The following is an 18,932-nucleotide window of genomic DNA, read 5'->3' as shown; positions in this document are numbered from 1 at the left end:
TTGCAAGATCGGGTCACAGTCGCATGACACTCGGCTCACGCTCGCAGCAGAGCCTGAGCCGGGGGTCATTAGCATGTCACATCGGATGCCATACGCTCGTCTGAGTCCAGCCTAATCCTAATAGTTTTAATAGTGGAATAGCTAGTCCTTACCAACATTACTTTGGCACTGTCATTCCCTTTACTACACTGGAAACTTAAGGTGGCTTTACACGCTGCAATCTCGCAAGCGATCGTACCCGCCCCCGTCGGTTGTGCGACACGGGCAAATCGCTGCCCGTCGCGCACAACCTCGCTTAACCCCATCACACGGACTTACATGTCCTGCGACGTCGCTCTGGCTGGCGATCCACCTCCTTTCTAAGGGGGGAGGTCTTGCAGCGTCACAGCGATGTCACACGGCAGCCGTCCAATAGAAGCGGAGGGGTGGAGATGAGCGGGACGTAAACATCCCGCCCACCTCCTTCCTTCCGCATAGCCGGTGGAGGCAGGTAAGGAGATGTTCCTCGCTCCTGCTGTGTCACACACAGCGATGTGTGCTGCCTCAGGAACGACATCGCTAATGAGAGGTAAACGATTTTTTGTTTTGGACGACCTCTCCGCGGCAAACGATTTTTGCCGCTTTTGTGATCGTTTTAGGTAGCACATAAATGTTACACGCTACGATATCGTTAATGACGCCAGATGTGCGTCACAAACAACGTGACCCCGACGATAATTCATTAACTATCTCGTAGTGTGTAGAGCCCGCTTTAGTCTCTCCTGAACCGTTATCCTGCCCATTTCATGGCAATAACTAAAAACTCTCTTCTGGAGAGCAAACCATTGTAGAGCCCCCTGAAGAAGCTTAAATGAGGCCGGCATACTCCACCCACCTTGGGTCACACCTGTACACATCTAGTTAATAGCACTCAGTCTGGAATACACAGCTACACATCCAAATGACAAGAAAAGATAAGGCTGTGTTCACATGAAGCAGCCCTGAGCCTCTGAGACCCCTGAACTTCCTGATATAGAACCGCTAAACACTGCAGGGAAAGCGCTGTTTCACTTGGTAATCTTAATATGTATTAGCTGGATGGTTTTGCTGCGGTTTCTTTTCATGATTCATTGATTCTGGAATGAGGATTTCAGAAACCACAATATTGCAATTATGATGCATTTTTTTGGCAAGTCCTCTGCGTGTGAAAGGAAATCAAGACACACTTATTTTTTGCGGGACGAGCTTTACTTTTAAATGAAAGCATTACTTTTACCCTATAGTTTACTGGAAAACAGGAAAAAAAAAATCTAAGTGCGGTGAAATTGCAAAACAAGTACAACTGCATGATTGTTTTGGGGTTTTTTTATTCCCTGTGTTCACTATATGGTAAAACTGATGGGTCAGTATGATGCCTGAGGTCTGTACGAGTTCGTAGATACCAAACATGTATACTTTTACTTTTATGTTTATATTTTTTAAGTTGCAAAAAAAATGAGCCACATTTGTCGCCATTTTCCGCGACCCGTAGCGTTCTCATTTTTCGGGATCTGGGGTTGAATGATAGCTTATTTTTTCCACCTTGAGCTGACGTTTTTAATGATACAATTTTTGCGCAGATGCAATGTTTTGATTGCCTGTTATTGCATTTTAATACAATATTGCAGCGACCAAATAACATAATTTTGTTGTTTGAATTTATTTTGGCGCTAAACTGTGTACCGATCTGATTAATTGATTTTATATTTTGATGAGCTTCACCCACTTTTCAGTGAGTGGTGGAAAAGTTGTACATTTTTTCTGCAAAACAGCTGTGCACAAAATCTCCAAGTATTGTGTGCCTTGTCTTAAACTGGTGCAAGTCCCTCAGTAAAGCCCCCCTATACTTATTGCCAGAATCCGGGGGGTTCCTTTAGAGTAGCCCCCCACTAATCATAATGTGATTGCATATCAGGTTGACGTCCCCTCACTGTGAGGTTTTTTTTTTTTTTTTGTTTCATTTATATTTTCCTGCCATCCTTCCTGGGGCCTTTAAATGTTTTTTTTTTTTTGCCCTTGATCTCTATATGGGGACTGGGAAGAGTTGCCGTTTTTAATGGCACCATTTAATTTACAAAAAAATGCACTTAACAACTTGGAATAAAAACTGATGCTGTTTTGTCATTTTACTGCGTAGCTGTAGTTTCTATCGCAGCCTTTCTTTGGGAATACAGACTTCTTTTTGATAACGGTTTATTCCTTTTAATGGGAAGTGACTAAAGGAAATGAGCAGAACATGACATGATGATTTATTTGGCTTTTTATGGATACAGCGATATGTTTTGGCTGTTTTCAGGTTCTCCAGCTCAGATGATAAATGGCAGTGATTAGTAGATGAGCAGCAATACCTGAGCAGGGCCATTATACAGTGTAAGGGGCTGATCAGTGAGGGTGGTGGACCCCAGTGGATTTCATATTGAAGACTGGACATCAAAATATCAGTCACTGACAAGCCTTCACAGGGTATTTCCCAAAGACACTGGCCGATCGCTAAGAGTCCCAGAGATCCCAAGATTGGGGCCTGGAACCAGATAATGAAACTCTGCAGAGCCACGTAGTGAATGGAGGGGGATGTCCGGAGCTTGGCCTCCACTCCATTCATTGTCTATGGAGAATTCTATGTAATATTTCTATTATACATGAACAATTGGGCATAATGATCGCGACTGCAACCGGGACCGGCAGGTGTAGGGGCTCGGCACCAACCTTGCACAGAAGCAGCCGGCTGCTCTCAGTGATAGAGGAGATGCGCTGTTAAGTGGCAACCACGCGGCCTCTTCGGGCGGCACCGGGTCCTCCTCGCCCATCATCACACAAAGTAATGATGAAGGATGGAGTGGAGTGCTCCGCTCTATCCTTCGTCATTCTCCCCCTGTCCCTGCGCTTGACATCTCAGTGCAGCAGAACACGGTGACGTCACTACTGCGCCCTGCTGTGCTGAGACTGCAGAGCGCTGGACAGTGACCGGAGCAGCGGGGGAATAAGGAATTGTTATTTAGACAATGAGTACATGGTGGCCAGATGCCTATGATGGTGCATTAAATGGTATGGGGGCTGCATAATACTTTTATGAAAGACAACTTATGCATGGACTATGGTGGGTGCATTATAATGGAGGCCTATGGGGTCCATTAAATGGTATGTGGGGCTGCATAATATAATATGAAGGACTATGGGGCTGCATTATAGTATATGGAGGCATATGGGTGTGCATTAAACAGTATGTGGGCTGCATAATACAATATGGGGTGCATTATAAAGCATGGAGGACTATGATGCTGCATTATAATATGGGGTGCATTATAATATATGGAGGACTATGGGGTGCAGTATAATATATGGAGTACAATGGGGTGAATTATAATATATGGAGGACTATGGGGTGCAGTATAATATATGGAGTACAATGGAGTGAATTATAATACATGGAGGACTATGGGAGGTGCATTATACTACATGGAGGACTATGGGGGGGAGGTGCATTCTGATATATGAAGGGTTATGGCCGGTTTCACACATCCGGCTTTTTGCCGGTTTGCTGGATGCGGCACTCTCCCGTACAGTTAATACAGTACAATGACAGCGCAACAAGCGCCGGTCACATGCTGTCATGTGACCGGCGCATGTGACCCGGAAGTTACAGCGCTGTCATTGTACTGTATTAACTGTACGGGAGAGCGCAGCATCCGGCAAAACGGCAAAAAGCCGGATGTGTGAAACCGGCCTATGTGGGACCTATTATACTATATGAAAGGCTATGTGGGGGCCATTATAGAATTTGGAGAGCCCTATACAAGGGGGAACAAAGATAAAAGCAGGGAATGGGAAAGTTTTGTGCTGAGGACAGAGGCTCTTTCCCAGGCTCTGCTATACATCTTTCCCTCAGCACCCAGCTTTCCCATGCTGTGATATCATAGGACAGCTGGGTTCTGAGGGAAACATGTATATCAGAGCACGGGGAAGGCACATGCCAAGGAGAAGATGGCTATCAGAACATAGGAAAGCTGGGTGCTGATAGAAATAGGGATTTCAGATCATGGGAAACCTGAGTGCTAAGGCAAAGAGCCAAGTGTCAGTGGAACTATTCACCCCAACTATATATACCCCGAGTGTCAGTGTATGATAGGGGGGACACCCTGATCCAAACTTTGCACCGGGGCCCTTCAAACTCTAGTTGCACCACTCTGGACAATGGCATCTGTGCTGCAGAGTGCCTGTAAAATGTAGGCTCAGCCATGAAGCACTGGCAGCCAATTTCATACTATGAATGGGCTGATGGAGGACTGTCTGCAATGTGACCGCACGCTGCACACAACCCTGCCGTCTGCGTCAGCCGGAAGCATCTGTCGCGCTTCTGGTTACAGCAGGTGACGTAGCAGTTCCGCTTCCAACCGGGTGTAGGCAGCAGCTGGTGACGTCAGCCTGTAGCTCTGAGCGCATTGGTGGATCCGCACTGTGCCCCGCCTACCGTAAGGGGCGCGAATTCTGAGGCGGCTGCAGGCTGTATTGGCGGGACTGTCACCGGAGAGCGCGATGGCCGCCAGCTCGGAGCTTCAGGTGAGGGGGAGCGGTGCGGTTATGTACCGCCATTTATTGTCTGGCCCTGAATACACAGTCTGCGGCTTTTCTGCTGGTTGCCGGGCTTTGTGTACACACGGCATTGAGGGCGCTGCTGTGAGCTGCATAAAGGTCTGTAGATGAATATTATCTATAATGTAGCGTGTGTGTGAAACTAATGACTATGTACACAGTAGATATGTATATACACATGTATGTGTATATATAGGTAACACACACGTGTATGTACATATTCATTCGTTACATATATAATATATACATATTTAATATGCATTGCTTATATAGCGATAACATACTCTGCAGTGCTGTGTGTAGCAGACCCCTGTGTGACTGGCGCTTTAAGGCTGTGTGCGCACGTTGCGTAATTACATGCATTTACGCTGCAATCTGCACTGCAGCGTAACTGCATGCGTCCTGCGTCCTCTGCACAATCTATGAAGATTGTGCATAATCCATGCTCACGCTGCGTTTTAGAACGCAGCGATTTGCATGCTGCTAAGACGCTGCATTCTAAAAAGCAATATGTCGCTTATTCCGTGTGCTCAGAGCGCATGAAATTGGCTTTTTCACTGCATTCATTACGCAGTGTTTCTGCAGCGATTTGAAGCGCACGTGTGCTGTTCAAATCGTTGCAGAAATTTCTGCAGGCACAACTCAACGTGGGCACATAGCCTAACTCCGCATTATGATGGGGCTTCACTGCGTGACATTGGCCATTATTGGTGCTATGCGTGCGCAACACTGCCGCCTAATATTAGAGAATGTCGTCACACTGCGACAAGCAGAATATCCAAATGGTGCCAAGGTTTGCGCCTTTCTGGTGCCATTGTGCCCCATTCATTATCATTACTATACATTGTAGCAGCTCCATAGCGCGATCTTTGCTGCAGCCACAGACTCGTCCCTGCTGTATATTTCCTAGACCTTCCTCTATATGAGGAGGGCGGACATATCATTGGTGCAGCCGCACAGGGCCCAAGAGGTAAGGGGCCCATTTCTAACTCGAAAGCAGGTAGAATAGTGCATTTTGATGATTTATTGGACTTAAAGGGAACCTGTCGCCACTTTTTTGGCGTATAAGCTGCGGCCACCACCATCGGGCCCTTATATACAGTATCTAACATACTGTACATAAGAGCCCAGGCCGCTGTGTAGAATGTAAAAATCAATTTATAATAATCACCTAACGGTTGCACGGTGGGCCATATGGGCGTCTCCGTTCTTTCGGCCATCTTCGTCCTCTTTCTGAAGCTTGTGTGCATGATGCGGCTATGTCATACACACTCGCCGGTCCTGCACAGGCGCACTACAATACTTTGATCTGCCCCTGCTCAGGGCCTTAATGCCGGCGAGTGTGGATGACGTAGGACGCGTCATGCACCGCGGCTAGAGAAGGAGGACGAAGATGGCCGAAAGAGGTGGCACAGGACAATGGAGAAGCCCATATGGCCAACCGCACGAGGTAAGTATAATAAAGTGATTGTTTATGTTCTCACAGCGCCCTGGGCTCTTATATACAGTATGTTAGAATGCCGTATGTAAGAGCCCGGTCGGTGGTGATGGCCGCAGCATATACGCCAAAAAAGTGACAGGTTCATTTTTAAAAGGGCCCATATTGCATTCTTTCACAAGGGCCTTCTTCTGTCTGTGTCCGCCAGTGAGGAGAACGTATGATTTTTAAAAATTCATTGTAATCGTACAGTGAAAAGATAAATCAAAATATACAGAGTATCTATCCTCTATACAATGAGAATTTAAAGCGTTCTCTATATTACCGTTAAGGGCTTTGTGCGGAAAGTGAAAGTCTGCCCACCCCGACTGCCGGTTGCTGTACGATTATGTTACAAATATGTGCAGCTTCGGCCACCCCCATGTTGTCTCACCCTTAGACAATGGGGTCAGGGTTGATATGGTCTGATTTTCATAGTTTGACTTGAATGGTGAACTGACTGGAGGGGAGGGGTGCCTGTTGTTATTGGAGCGGACAGGGAGCTTCTGACATTGATGCTTCATACATTCAGGGGCTGCCTAAAATACAGAAGTGGGGGGTCTAGAAATATGGATTGTAATCTGGCATCTTTTTGTAATAAAGGTTGTAGTATCCATGCAGCTCCTCCAGATTTGGATTGTAGGTACCCGATTGTTTTTCTTTTTTTGTTTTTGCAATATAGAAGATGATTCCTTATTATTCTGGTGGATCTGTTAATCTGGTTTTCAATTGAAAACATTACAACTGTTATTACAATATGAAGCCACAATTAAAGGGAACCAGCCGGCAGGATTTTCTCATGTAAAGGCAGTGCCATACTGGTGCTAGCATGGTGATTAAGATCATACCTTCACTTTTCAAATTGGATCTTTGATTGCAGAAAATACATAATGTTTGTCCATAAAGGTCCAGAAACTGGTGCATTCTTTAATTGATTGACGTGTGCAGTCAGGCGGCCTTTGTCAATCGGGTCTATGTAAATTCCTCCTGCATCATCCTCTTGGTTTGCCCCTTTTCTTTATTTAAATTTCATGCTGCGCCACCATTACCGCTGTTGGCAGCGCATGTACATTGCTAGTGTAATGATGCGGCATGTGTGTACAGCAGTCTCCTGCGCCATTTTATTGAAGACACTGTGGAGAAGATTATGAGCGACATCGGCGCATGTGCAGATTAATTTATTTTGTTTTTATTTCATCTGCGCATGCGCCAAGGCTGCGCATAATCTTCTCCACAGTGTCTTCAATAAAATGGTGCAGGATATTGCGGTACACACATGCTCTGACTCTGGCGTCATTTTAATGAAGACAGCATTACACTAGCAACACGCACACCCCACCAGCATTGGTAATAATGGCACAGTGGAAAGGTTTTAGAGCCTACCAGTCGTTTAACATTTTATTTCTTAAATCAATAGTGCGCATGAAAATAAGCAACTTTATAATATATCTTAGAGAAGTCTTCATTCTCTGCCAAAATCCGTCATTATCAAAATTCTCTATTCTGAAGTAAAATCTGTGTTCATTGAAGACTTTCCCATTACTGAGATAAGAGCTGAGAGCTGCTACTAATCAGTAAAGATGGGCGAACCCGTGGATATTATAGTTCGGTGGGTCCAACTGGATTTAAAAAAAAAAAAAATCCGGTTCGGGAGAGACTTGAACCTGAACATCTGTCCGATGTTAGGGCTCATGTGCATGTAACTGCTGAATATTCTGCAGCAATTTGACAGCACATGTGCACTTCAAATCGCTGCGTAATGAATGCTGTTTTTTTTGTAGAAAAAAGCCGATTTCATGCGCTATGGCTGCTGCCCTCACCATAGACAGAGTGGGAGCTGCATCCATAGCGCACGGAATAATTGACATGCTCATTTTATGAACGCACGGATTTGGATCAAAATTTTGGCATCCAAATCGCTGCATTCATAAAAGCATCGTACGCATGTACCATGCACAATCTTTGTAGATTGTGCAGGGAACGCAGTACGCATTTATTTACGCTGCAGTGCAATACGCAGCGTAAATGCATGTGAGTACGCAACGTGCGCATGAGCCTTTATGCAAGCAAGGGATCCACTGGGCCACAGCACACAAAAAACTCAGAGGTGCTTGATTACAGAACCACACCTGGTTCTTCCCACATCCTCTAAGGCTATGTGTCCACGGTAGAATGTACCTGCGGATTTTTCAGCATGAAAATCCGCGGCAAATCCGCACCTTATTTTTGCTGCGGATTACCGCGATTTTGCCGCGGATTTTGATGCGGATTTTTTTTTCTCCCCATTTTATACCCAAAATCCGCACCAAAATCCGCAACAATAATTGACATGCTGCAGATTTTTCCGGATCAAAATCCGCGGCAAATCCGTCGCGGAAAAATCCGCAGCATGGACACAGCATTTCCAAAATGCCATTGAAATGGCTTGGAAGTGCCGCTGCTGCAGATTTTCGGAAAATCCGCGGCAAAATCCGCGGTAAATCCGCAGCGTGGGCACATAGCCTAATGGTGAAGTTGTTGACCTGCAGGTTTGAGAGCAGGTGCCACTCGGGAAGACTGATGCTGCGATGGCTGGCCCCAGGGGCACAGATACAGTCTCTCAAGATAGGAACAGCAGCATCCGGGGTCGTGGATTCAGCCGGGATGGATGTGGTAGCAGCTGTCAATGTGCTGAAAAGCTGGAAAAAAATTCCAAGTGTGTTGACATTAGGAAAAATAGAGGTTAAATTCCACAATTTATTTTTTGGATCTTTCATTTACGGAGTTCAATATATGGTAAAATTTACTGGGCAATATGATTCTCCAGGTCAGTATGACTACGCAGATACCAAATATGTACAGATTTTTGTGGTGAAAATATTTTAGGAAATTTGTAAGAAAAAAACTTACTTGTGTTGTCATGTTCTGTGACACGTAATATTTTATTTTTCAGGATCTGTGACTTACTTTTTGTGCCATGAGTTGAGAATTTTACTTAAAGTTTTGGGGGTAAATACAAATTTTTTTTGCAGCAACCCAAAAAACGTGATTCTGGGAGGTTTTTTTTTTTTTGTTTTTTTTTTTGTCCTGCCATTTATTGATCGGATTAATTTAGGATCATTTTCCTCTCCAACTGCTTCACTGATGCCTCTACCCTGTGACAGTCATTGCACTGGTTGTCTATCCGCTACAGAGTCCAATATAAACTTATCATTCTCATTCACAAAGCTCTCCACAGTTCTGCACCGCCCTACATCTCCCCCCTCATCTGTCTATCACCCTACTGTAAGGGCCCAGGGACAGAGGACCTAAAATGTTCTTTATGTCACAGTTGCTGTTCTGGCACGAGGTTGCAGGGGCCGTGTTCCCTGGGTGGTCTACCAGGCCCTGATGTTCCCTGCTATCCACCCCCACACAGTATCCACAGCTGATGGACAGTCCACAGACACGGTCTTGGGGATAACGGTTGCTTTAATACAGCGGGAACAAAGGAAAACAACACAGAATATACTGTATGTTTCAGTCTTTTGTGAGTAGGCCACGGCAAATACAGCTTGGAGTTGAATGCTGAAGTGCAATTAGGGTTCTGGAGCTTTTAAGAGCACGATTTGTTTCAGATTTAATTTTGGTATGCTTTTAGCAGGTTCAGAGTCTCTTGAGCTTAGAGGGTAGATATGATACAGTAATAAGATAGTACAGACCTGGAGTCCTGGGATTGATTTCACTGCTAGTTAAGACTACTTTCACACTTGCGTTGTTTTCCTTCCGTTACAATCCGCCCTTTTGGAAAACAGCGGAATCCGTTAACGGATTCCGCTGTTTCCCATAGACTTGTATGGGTGACTGACTGTGCCAAAAGGACCTGCGTTGCTTCCGCTGGGTGACGCTCCATTGCTTCCGCCCAGCGGGAGGAACGCAGCATGTAAACGTTGTTTTGAGCAGCGGAATCCTCAGGCTTTCACTGCGCATGCTCTGTGATTTTTAAAGAAAAAAAAAACCTTTTTATTTTGTCTCGCAGTGGCCGAACGTTCAGCTGAGCGCTCGCCCGGCCGCCGGCAAGTGAGAGCGCTCAGCTGAGCGCTCGGCCGCCGGCATGCTCGGCCGCCGGCAAGTGACAGCGCTCAGCTGAGTGACCGGCCACCGGCAAGTGAGAGCGCTCAACTGAGCCGCCGGCTATTGAGAGCGATCATCTGATCGTTCACAATAGTCTGCTGCCGGTAAAACTGTAAAGAAGAAAAAAACAAAAGCTTTCCGTTGTTTTGTACGATGCGTAGCATCCGTTGTGCCACTATATGCAACGCATCCGTTGCATCCGTAACACAACGCAATGCTACGGAAGCTGTCCAACGCAAGTGTGAAACTAGCCTAAGACACATGCAGTACTTGTAAGCAAATGTAGAAAGTTGCCCAGCGTGCTACGGGGACCGGACGGCTGGTGTGTGGACTATGGCATGAAAGCCACTAATATTGCGGTGGGGTGGGAGACCCTCAAACTTTCCCAATCTGCGTGCATTATGGTCTGGTATATACTCGGTATGCCCTACTGTCTGAAGAGATGTATATCTGGCTTATATATTCCCAGCATCCACACCTTAAAGCGGGCCTTAAAAATGCATTTCTTTAGACTAGCCTATCACCTCCCTCTCTCTCATCTAATCTAGTCCCTTTCTGCCCTTCATAAAATTTACTTCTAATTCTTGTCCCTTATGTCTTCTGATTGCATTCATCTTCATGTACTTTTTTACACTCTGTACTGTAAATTCTGGCTGGTCGACTGGTCCACGCAGCTAGTTTTGAATCCCCTACTAAATCGATGGCTGGACCATATATGATCTTTTCCCCTCCCATTTACCTTTTTTGCCTCCCCTCTTTCCTCATAGACTGTAAGCTTACGAGCAGGGCCCTCACTCCTCTTGGTATCTTAATTTTGCTATTTTGTATTGTCTCACTGTCTGTACGTGTCCCCTCAGAATTATAAAGCGCTGCAGAATATGTTGACGCTATATAAATAAAAATTATTATTAATTCACTTTATATTTGATTGCAGCAATAATAAATATTTTGTTTTTTATATATAATATTAATAAAATATATATATATATATATATATATATATATATATATTTATATATAATTTTATTTTTATTTTTTTTAAATTATTTTATTATTAACAGAGCAAAAGATGGTGATTTAAACTTTTTTTTTTTTTTCTCCAGATTTATACAATGTCCCTCCCCCCTTTTTCTTCTATTTACTAATCAGTTTAGGGGACTTGACGCTGCAATCGTCCAATTATTTGTGCTATACAGAGCAGTCCATCAGCCCTGCTACCGTGTTTCCCCGAAAATAAGACCTCTCCCAAAAATAAGTCCTAGCAGGAGTTTTCAGGGAGGCATAAGACATAAGACATCCCCCGAAAATAAGACCTAGCCGCGGTTCACTAATGAAGTGTCCATGCAGCTAAAAATGTTGGACACTTCATTATAGACAGCGGGCACCCCCAAATGAGAGAAGATTCCGCGATCCTACTCGCCAGACATCAGCCGGGAGCGGGGGAGCGCATCAAAGTCCTGCGCTGTAACACACACATCAGATCACATATACACACACATCAGATCACATACAGTGCCTACAAGTAGTATTCAACCCCCTGCAGATTTAGCAGGTTTGATAAGATGCAAATAAGTTAGAGCCTGCAAACTTCAAACAAGAGCAGGATTTATTAACAGATGCATAAATCTTACAAACCAACAAGTTATGTTGCTCAGTTAAATTTTAATAAATTCTCAACATAAAAGTGTGGGTCAATTATTATTCAACCCCCTAGGTTTAATATTTTGTGGAATAACCCTTGTTTGCAATTACAGCTAATAATCGTCTTTTATAAGACCTGATCAGGCCGGCACAGGTCTCTGGAGTTATCTTGAGCTCCTTCCACAAGTTGAGCTTCCTTCCTTTAATCTTGAGCTCCTTCCACAAGTTTTCAATTGGGTTAAGGTCAGGAGACTGACTAGGCCACTGCAACACTTTGATTTTTTCCCTCTTGAACCAGGCCTTGGTTTTCTTGGCTGTGTGCTTTGGGTCGTTGTCTTGTTGGAAGATGAAATGACGACCAATCTTAAGATCCTTGATGGACCAGCGGAGGTTCTTGGCCAAAATCTCCAGGTAGGCCGTGCTATCCATCTTCCCATGGATGCAGCCCAGATGGCCAGGCCCCTTGGCTGAGAAACAGCCCCACAGCATGATGCTGCCACCACCATGCTTGACTATAGGGATGGTATTCTTGGGGTCGTATGCAGTGCCATCCAGTCTCCAAACGTCACGTGTGTGGTTGGCACCAAAGATCTCGATCTTGGTCTCATCAGACCAGAGAACCTTGAACCAGTCTGTCTCAGAGTCCTCCAAGTGATCATGAGCAAACTGTAGACGAGCCTTGACATGACGCTTTGAAAGTAAAGGTACCTTACGGGCTCGTCTGGAACGGAGACCATTGCGGTGGAGTACGTTACTTATGGTATTGACTGAAACAAATGTCCCCACTGCCATGAGATCTTCCCGGAGCTCCTTCCTTGTTGTCCTTGGGTTAGCCTTGACTCTTCAGACAAGCCTGGCCTCGGCACGGGTGGAAACTTTCAAAGGCTGTCCAGGCCGTGGAAGGCTAACAGTAGTTCCATAAGCCTTCCACTTCCGGATGATGCTCCCAACAGTGGAGACAGGCAGGCCCAACTCCTTGGAAAGGGTTTTGTACCCCTTGCCAGCCTTGTGACCCTTCATGATCTTGTCTCTGATGGCCTTGGAATGCTCCTTTTGTCTTTCCCATGTTGACCAAGTATGAGTGCTGTTCACAAGTTTGGGGAGGGTCTTAATTAGTCAGAAAAGGCTGGAAAAAGAGATAATTAATCCAAACAGGTGAAGCTCATTGTTCTTTGTGCCTGAAATACTTCTTAATACTTTAGGGGAACCAAACATAATTCTTGTGGTTTGAGGGGTTGAATAATAAATGACCCTCTGAATAAACTTTTCACAATTTAAAAAAAAGAAATAACATTCTTTTTTGCTGCAGTGCATTTCACACTTCCAGGCTGATCTACAGTCCAAATGTCACAATGCCAAGTTAATTCCGAATGTGTAAACCTGCTAAATTTGCAGGGGGTTGAATACTACTTGTAGGCACTGTATGTATATGTGTGTATATATGTATATAATTAAAATATATATATATAATATTACACACATCAGATCACATATATACACACACACATCAGATCACATATATATATATACACATCAGATCACATATATATACACACACACACACACACACACACACACACACCAGATCACATATTTACACACATCAGATTATATGTATATATATATGTGTGTGTGTATATGTATATACATACATACATACACACACACACTACAGATCGCATGCATATACATACACACACACACACTACAGATCGCATACACACACTGACCACATCCAACGATGTTGATTGCTTCTCGGAAGTGTGCACTTGCGATCCTGTGCACTGAGCAGTGGAGCTTACAGGACCTTGCATCATGTGATGCTGAGCTCTGAGCAGTGGAGCTTACAGGACCTGCAGGACTAATGCATCACATGTCCAGAAGCAAGTGGTATCACTGGATTTGGTGAGTGTGTGCGCGCGCTCAATTGTCTATGCGATATTTTGTGAGGGTAGGCTGTCTGATATGTTGTGAATGTCATCCGAGTTGGTGCTGGTGTGGAGCTCCCTCTGGTGGCCAGGAATGGTAATGAAGCTGAGTCTGAATCTGTGACCCAGACAGGTGTTGAAGTTTATTGGGAATCCAGGAAATCCTATTGCAAATCAGCCTAGTGTATTTAGGGGAGCATTTTCTGCCTGGCGACTGCCGGTGATGTATTTTCCTGCTTGCTTCTGAAGATGTCTGGGAGTTATCCCTTTTTAGTTTCTCCCATTTCTTCTGTGCCTGAATCTACTCCAGATAAGTTTACTAGTTTCTGTGATTTAATTACTGAAATTGCACTTAAGGTTGTTTCTGCATATTCTATTTGGTGCAGTGTTTGGTTTCTTGTATGTGATCTGTCGTTCTGCTTTTGTGAGCAGGGCAGTTCCTCCAGCAAGAAAGGCAGGTTTGCTCCCTGTTCATGTTTGGATTATTTGCACTTTAGAATATTATTTGTTCTGTGATTTGCTCCTTCCCATTATATCTGCAGTAATGTTTAAAGTGTCTAGCAAAAGAGCACCTCATATAGTGGGGGAGAGACCGTGTGGTCTTAGGACTTTTTTTTCTATCATGAGTTTGGTGGTTTTTTTTTTTTTTTTTTGTTTTTTTTTTTTTTTTTTTTTTTGCTGGCTGCAATCAGTTATCTGTCCTGCCCTATTGTATCTAGTAAGTCGGTCCTCACCTTTTCTGATCTATATTTTCTATCTGTGTATTGAGTTTTCTTACATCGCCATTGTTGCATGTTGGGGGCTTGCTATTTCTTTTGTGGACTGCTCCGAGGCAAGTTAGGAATCCTCATTTCTATCTTTGAGGTGTAGCAACTTTCTCAGGCAGTGACGAGGTGTCTAGGTGTGTTGGGAACAGCCCATTGATACTTCTAGTGTTGTCTGATAGGGGATTGCGGTCAGCTTAATTTCAAACTACTCTTGTGTTTTTGTTCCTGATTTAATGGGATTTTTTGTGATCGTCCACTGTTACCAGATCATAACTCTGATGGGTGAGTGTATGCTGTCTGATGGGTGAGTGTATGCTGTCTGATGGGTGAGTGTATGCTGTCTGATGGGTGAGTATATGCTGTCTGATGGGTGTGTGTGTCGGCCAGACGCAGGGGAGGACAGCGTGCAGCATAGCTTCTGGGAATGCCCGCTTGAGAGCACAGGGAGATCTGGCAGCCACGCAGACACCCGGGGCTGGTAAGTATGACGAACCTGGGAAGGGGGGGGTCTGCTTTTTGTGGGTGTACACTTACCCTCAACCATGTCTCCTCGAGAATAAGACACCCCCTGAAAATAAGACCTAGTGCTTTTTTTCGGGGCGAAAAAAAAATATAAGACAGTGTCTTATTTTCAGGGAAACAGGGTGTATGTAGCAGAAATGAGGATCATATCTTTGAATTCAGCCGGTTTTCACAGGAGGATCGAAATGACATACACAGGGATCATCATCAGACCCCTGAATCTCGTGACCTCTCATTGGTGTCCCTCAATCAAGTCACATGCCAATGTGAGCACGGAATTACTCTTTTTGGCACTTGTTAAAAACCATTGTCCCATTCACAGCAGGATTTATCTGGTTAATAGGTGAAGGCAGATCTGAGGTCCGCCGCGGCTGTAAGAAGTACTTGATGGCTGATTAAATCAGCCTAAAGGCCACGTCTCACTAAGCGACATCGCTAGCGACATCGCTGCTGAGTCACGGTTTTTGTGATGCAACTGCGATCTTGCAGGCGATTGTTGCTGTGTGTGACATCCAGCAACGACCTGGCCCCTGCTGTGAGGTTGCCGGTTGTTGCTGAATGTCCTGGACCATTTTTTGGTCGTTGCTCTCCCGCTGTGAAGCACAGATCGCTGTGTGTGACAGCGAGAGAGCAACGATCTGAATGTGCAGGGAGCCGGCTTCTGCAGACGCTGGTAACTAAGGTACACATTGGGTAACCAAGCAAAGGCTTTGCTTGGTTACCCGATAAGTACCTTGGTTACCAGCGTCTGCAGCTTCTAGAAGCCGGCTCCCTGCACACGTAGCCAAGGTACACCAAGTAACTATAAGCAAAGTGCTTTGCTTAGTAACCCGATGTATACCATGGTTACCAAACACAGCATCGTTACATAGGTCTCTGGTGGCTGGCGGCTGATCTCTGATAGCTGTGGAGATCTGCCTGTTTGACAGCTCACCAGCGACCACGTAGTGACGCTCCAGCGATCCCTGCCAGGTCAGATCACTGGTGGGATCGCTGGAGCATCGCTAAGTGTGACGGTACCTTAAGGTGCATCAAGGACAGGGACATGACCTTTGACGTACCAGTTCGTCGAAGACTGTGAAGGAGTTAAATGCTGCACTAGCAAAAGCTGAGAATTCATAAATCTTATGCACAGACTTGTTTTTTTTTTCTCCTGAATGAGAGAACTGAAGCACTTTTTAAATCTGCAGCGTGTCAGTTTTCAGCACTTTTTAGCGTGTCAGTTTTCCGCATTTTTGCAGCGTTTACACTCCTAGAAAGCAATGAAAGTGATAAAATGTTGCAAAAATGCAACCGCGTTTTTTGTGGCATTTTTGGTAAGTAACATTCCTTACTAAACATGCACTGCATATGAACCACATATTTATTCTGCATCTAAAAAAAAGCCTCTAAAATGCTGAAAAACAGTATTTTTTGCTACCAAGAGAGCAGATTTCAATAAATGCCGCAAAAATGCAGAATATGAACATAGCCTAAAAGAGTCATATTTTCATTTGTCACTGTTCTAACCCCAGTGAGACCTCACTTTTGAAAGTGTATTTTATTTTTATTTATTTATTTATTTTTTTACTGTTATGACAAAACTGCAACCCAGTGGGTATAGTTTACTAAACAAAATGTAATTGTAATTGCAGCATAAAAATTCCATAAGACTAATGTGTGTGACTTCAACCTTGTACATTAAAGAAAGACCCTTTGCATAGTTTAGCTGCTAAATATTTTATGGCTGCTTGAACGCCTTTTAATTTTATTGTATTGGTTTATTCTATAAACATTAGGTGTGTTTGGCCACAGAAGATAACCGTAATGGACTGAAAGTCCTGGAGAGCGACTCGGATAGTGGCCAAGGGAGCTGCGGAATGGGCTCTCCTACAGACCAGCAGAAAAGTATGGACTTCCTGGAGAATGAAGGTATACATAGATTTAGAGATGACCTGCATGCTTGTGTGGCATTTTAATAAATATTTTCTCATGATATTATGATACTTAAAGGGAGTCTGTCAGCAGGTATTTGCTATGGAATCTGATAGCAGTATAATATAGGACAAGAAAGCCTGATTCCAGCGATGTCTCTTACTGGACTGCTCAGTGCTGTTTTGATAATTACTGTTTTGTCTAATATAAATGTAGCAGTGCTATGAATGCTGAGCTTTCTATAACCCCACCTATACACCTAACTGGCAGCTTCCTGTGTACAGTTAATTGTCAGCAAGCTGCCAATCATTTTAGGGGCGGGTTTACACAGATTAGTCTGACTGCTATATGTAGTAAAGCATTGATAATCTGCTGATAAAATACTGATTGTAGTGAAACTACAACACACAGCCTAGTAAGTGACACATCACTGGAATCAGTTTCTCTGCCTTCACATTATGCTGCTCTCAGATTAAATATCAAAAACCTGCTGACAGATTCCTTTTAATGATCTTTTCTTAGAATTCTACTTTTCGCCCTGTATTTCCTTTTTGAAATGTAACCTCTAATTGACCCATGTTACTCTTCCTCTTGGGCTGGGTGCACATGATCAGGACACAGCATGTCCCCACCTGTGATGCCGCGAGTGCTCTCCGCAGGAGACCACAGCGGCACATGCCCACTATCAGGGTTCAGGGCGCTGCGGGATTTTTCTGTGTTCTCCCTGCAGAGATCACTTAAATTGACATGCTAAGGCTCAGAGAGCTGCGCCGCAGGTCAGTCTACGCTGCGGAGAAAAGCACAGTAGTCATGGGATTTCTGTAAATCCATCCGCTGTGGTTGTACTGCACAACACAGCACAATCACTCCGCTCCCAAAAACACTGCAAACCCTGATCGTGGGCATGCACCCTTGCACAGTTCACCCTGTGATACTGTCAGTATTTATTGGACTGTCAAGACTGTGTATAAGGATACAACTTATTTCCCACTTTTTCAATTCCAAGGAAAATAGAGGAATATCTTAAGGCAAATATCTATGAAGAGAACGTCTATAGTATTTATTACAACAAATGACTTAGAAAAGCTGGCAGATTTTATACTTCTGAATTTTTACAAACCGCTTTTATTTAGCACTATTATACATCAAATTGTGAGCTTTATGGCTCCAATATAGGGACTGGGTCCTTTTTTTATAAGGGTTTTTAGCTTTTCTAAAAGTAGATGCCAAGTGATTCCTGTAATGAAAACTAATAGTGGGCAGTCCTCACTTTCCCCTGTTTCACTGCAGCTTCTCAACATCGGCTCTGGTCTCAGTGGACTGCACTGGTGACATCAACGCTGCAGTCAGTCAATGAGCTCAGCAACTCTGATGTGCAGAGAACAAGCTGTTGCACTCAATGATTGTCAGCAGCCGGGATGTGAGCTGTCAACGTGATGGTATCGCAGCAGTCTGAACAGGTCAGAGCGAGGAGGATGAGTACTATCTGGATTTGTTTTTTACAGTGCAGGAATTGTTTGGGCTTCACTTTTCTAGAACTGTAAGGCTATATGCGCACGTTGCGTAATTACATGCAGTTACGCTGCGCTTTGTAGCTGCATGCGTCCTCTGCATAATCTATGAAGATTATACAGGAGCCGTGCGCACGTGGAGTCTTAGAGCGCAGCACTTCGGCTGCTGCCCGAAGCGCTGCGTTCTAAGAAGTCACATGTCACTTCTTCTGTGCGCTTTGCCTGCAGCCCCTGCTCTGTCTATGGGAGGAGCTGCAGGCAGAGCGCATGGAATCGGCTTTTTTTTTTCTTTTCACTACGGACATTTTCTGCAGCAATTTGAAGCGCACGTGTGCTCTTCAGATCGCTGCAGAAATTTCTGCAGTGACTGTACGCAACGTGCGCACATAGCCTAAAGCTCCATTAACCCCATAGCGACGGCCTAACGTCTCAAGACGTCGGAAAAACAGGGTACTTATTCTGTTCCGACGTC

General features: G+C 44.5%; 1 protein-coding gene across 2 annotated transcripts in view; it reads left to right on the top strand.

Annotated features, from left to right (window-relative positions):
* Positions 1–4,502: 4,502 nt before the first annotated feature.
* Positions 4,503–18,932, top strand: part of CLSPN (claspin) — a 110,758-nt gene continuing 96,328 nt past the window's right edge. For both annotated transcript variants that reach the window (XM_075336027.1, XM_075336026.1), the window contains exons 1-2: positions 4,503–4,575; positions 16,814–16,946. In XM_075336027.1, the coding sequence (XP_075192142.1) occupies positions 4,552–4,575; positions 16,814–16,946 (157 nt within the window). In that variant the 5' untranslated portion in view covers positions 4,503–4,551. The remainder of the gene's footprint in view (positions 4,576–16,813; positions 16,947–18,932) is intronic.

This window comes from Anomaloglossus baeobatrachus, chromosome 2 (genome assembly GCF_048569485.1).
Source record: "Anomaloglossus baeobatrachus isolate aAnoBae1 chromosome 2, aAnoBae1.hap1, whole genome shotgun sequence".
Classification (NCBI taxonomy): Eukaryota; Metazoa; Chordata; class Amphibia; order Anura; family Aromobatidae; genus Anomaloglossus; species Anomaloglossus baeobatrachus.
The sequence above is the reverse complement of the archived record's forward strand: the minus strand, read 5'-3'. Positions and strand labels throughout refer to the sequence as shown.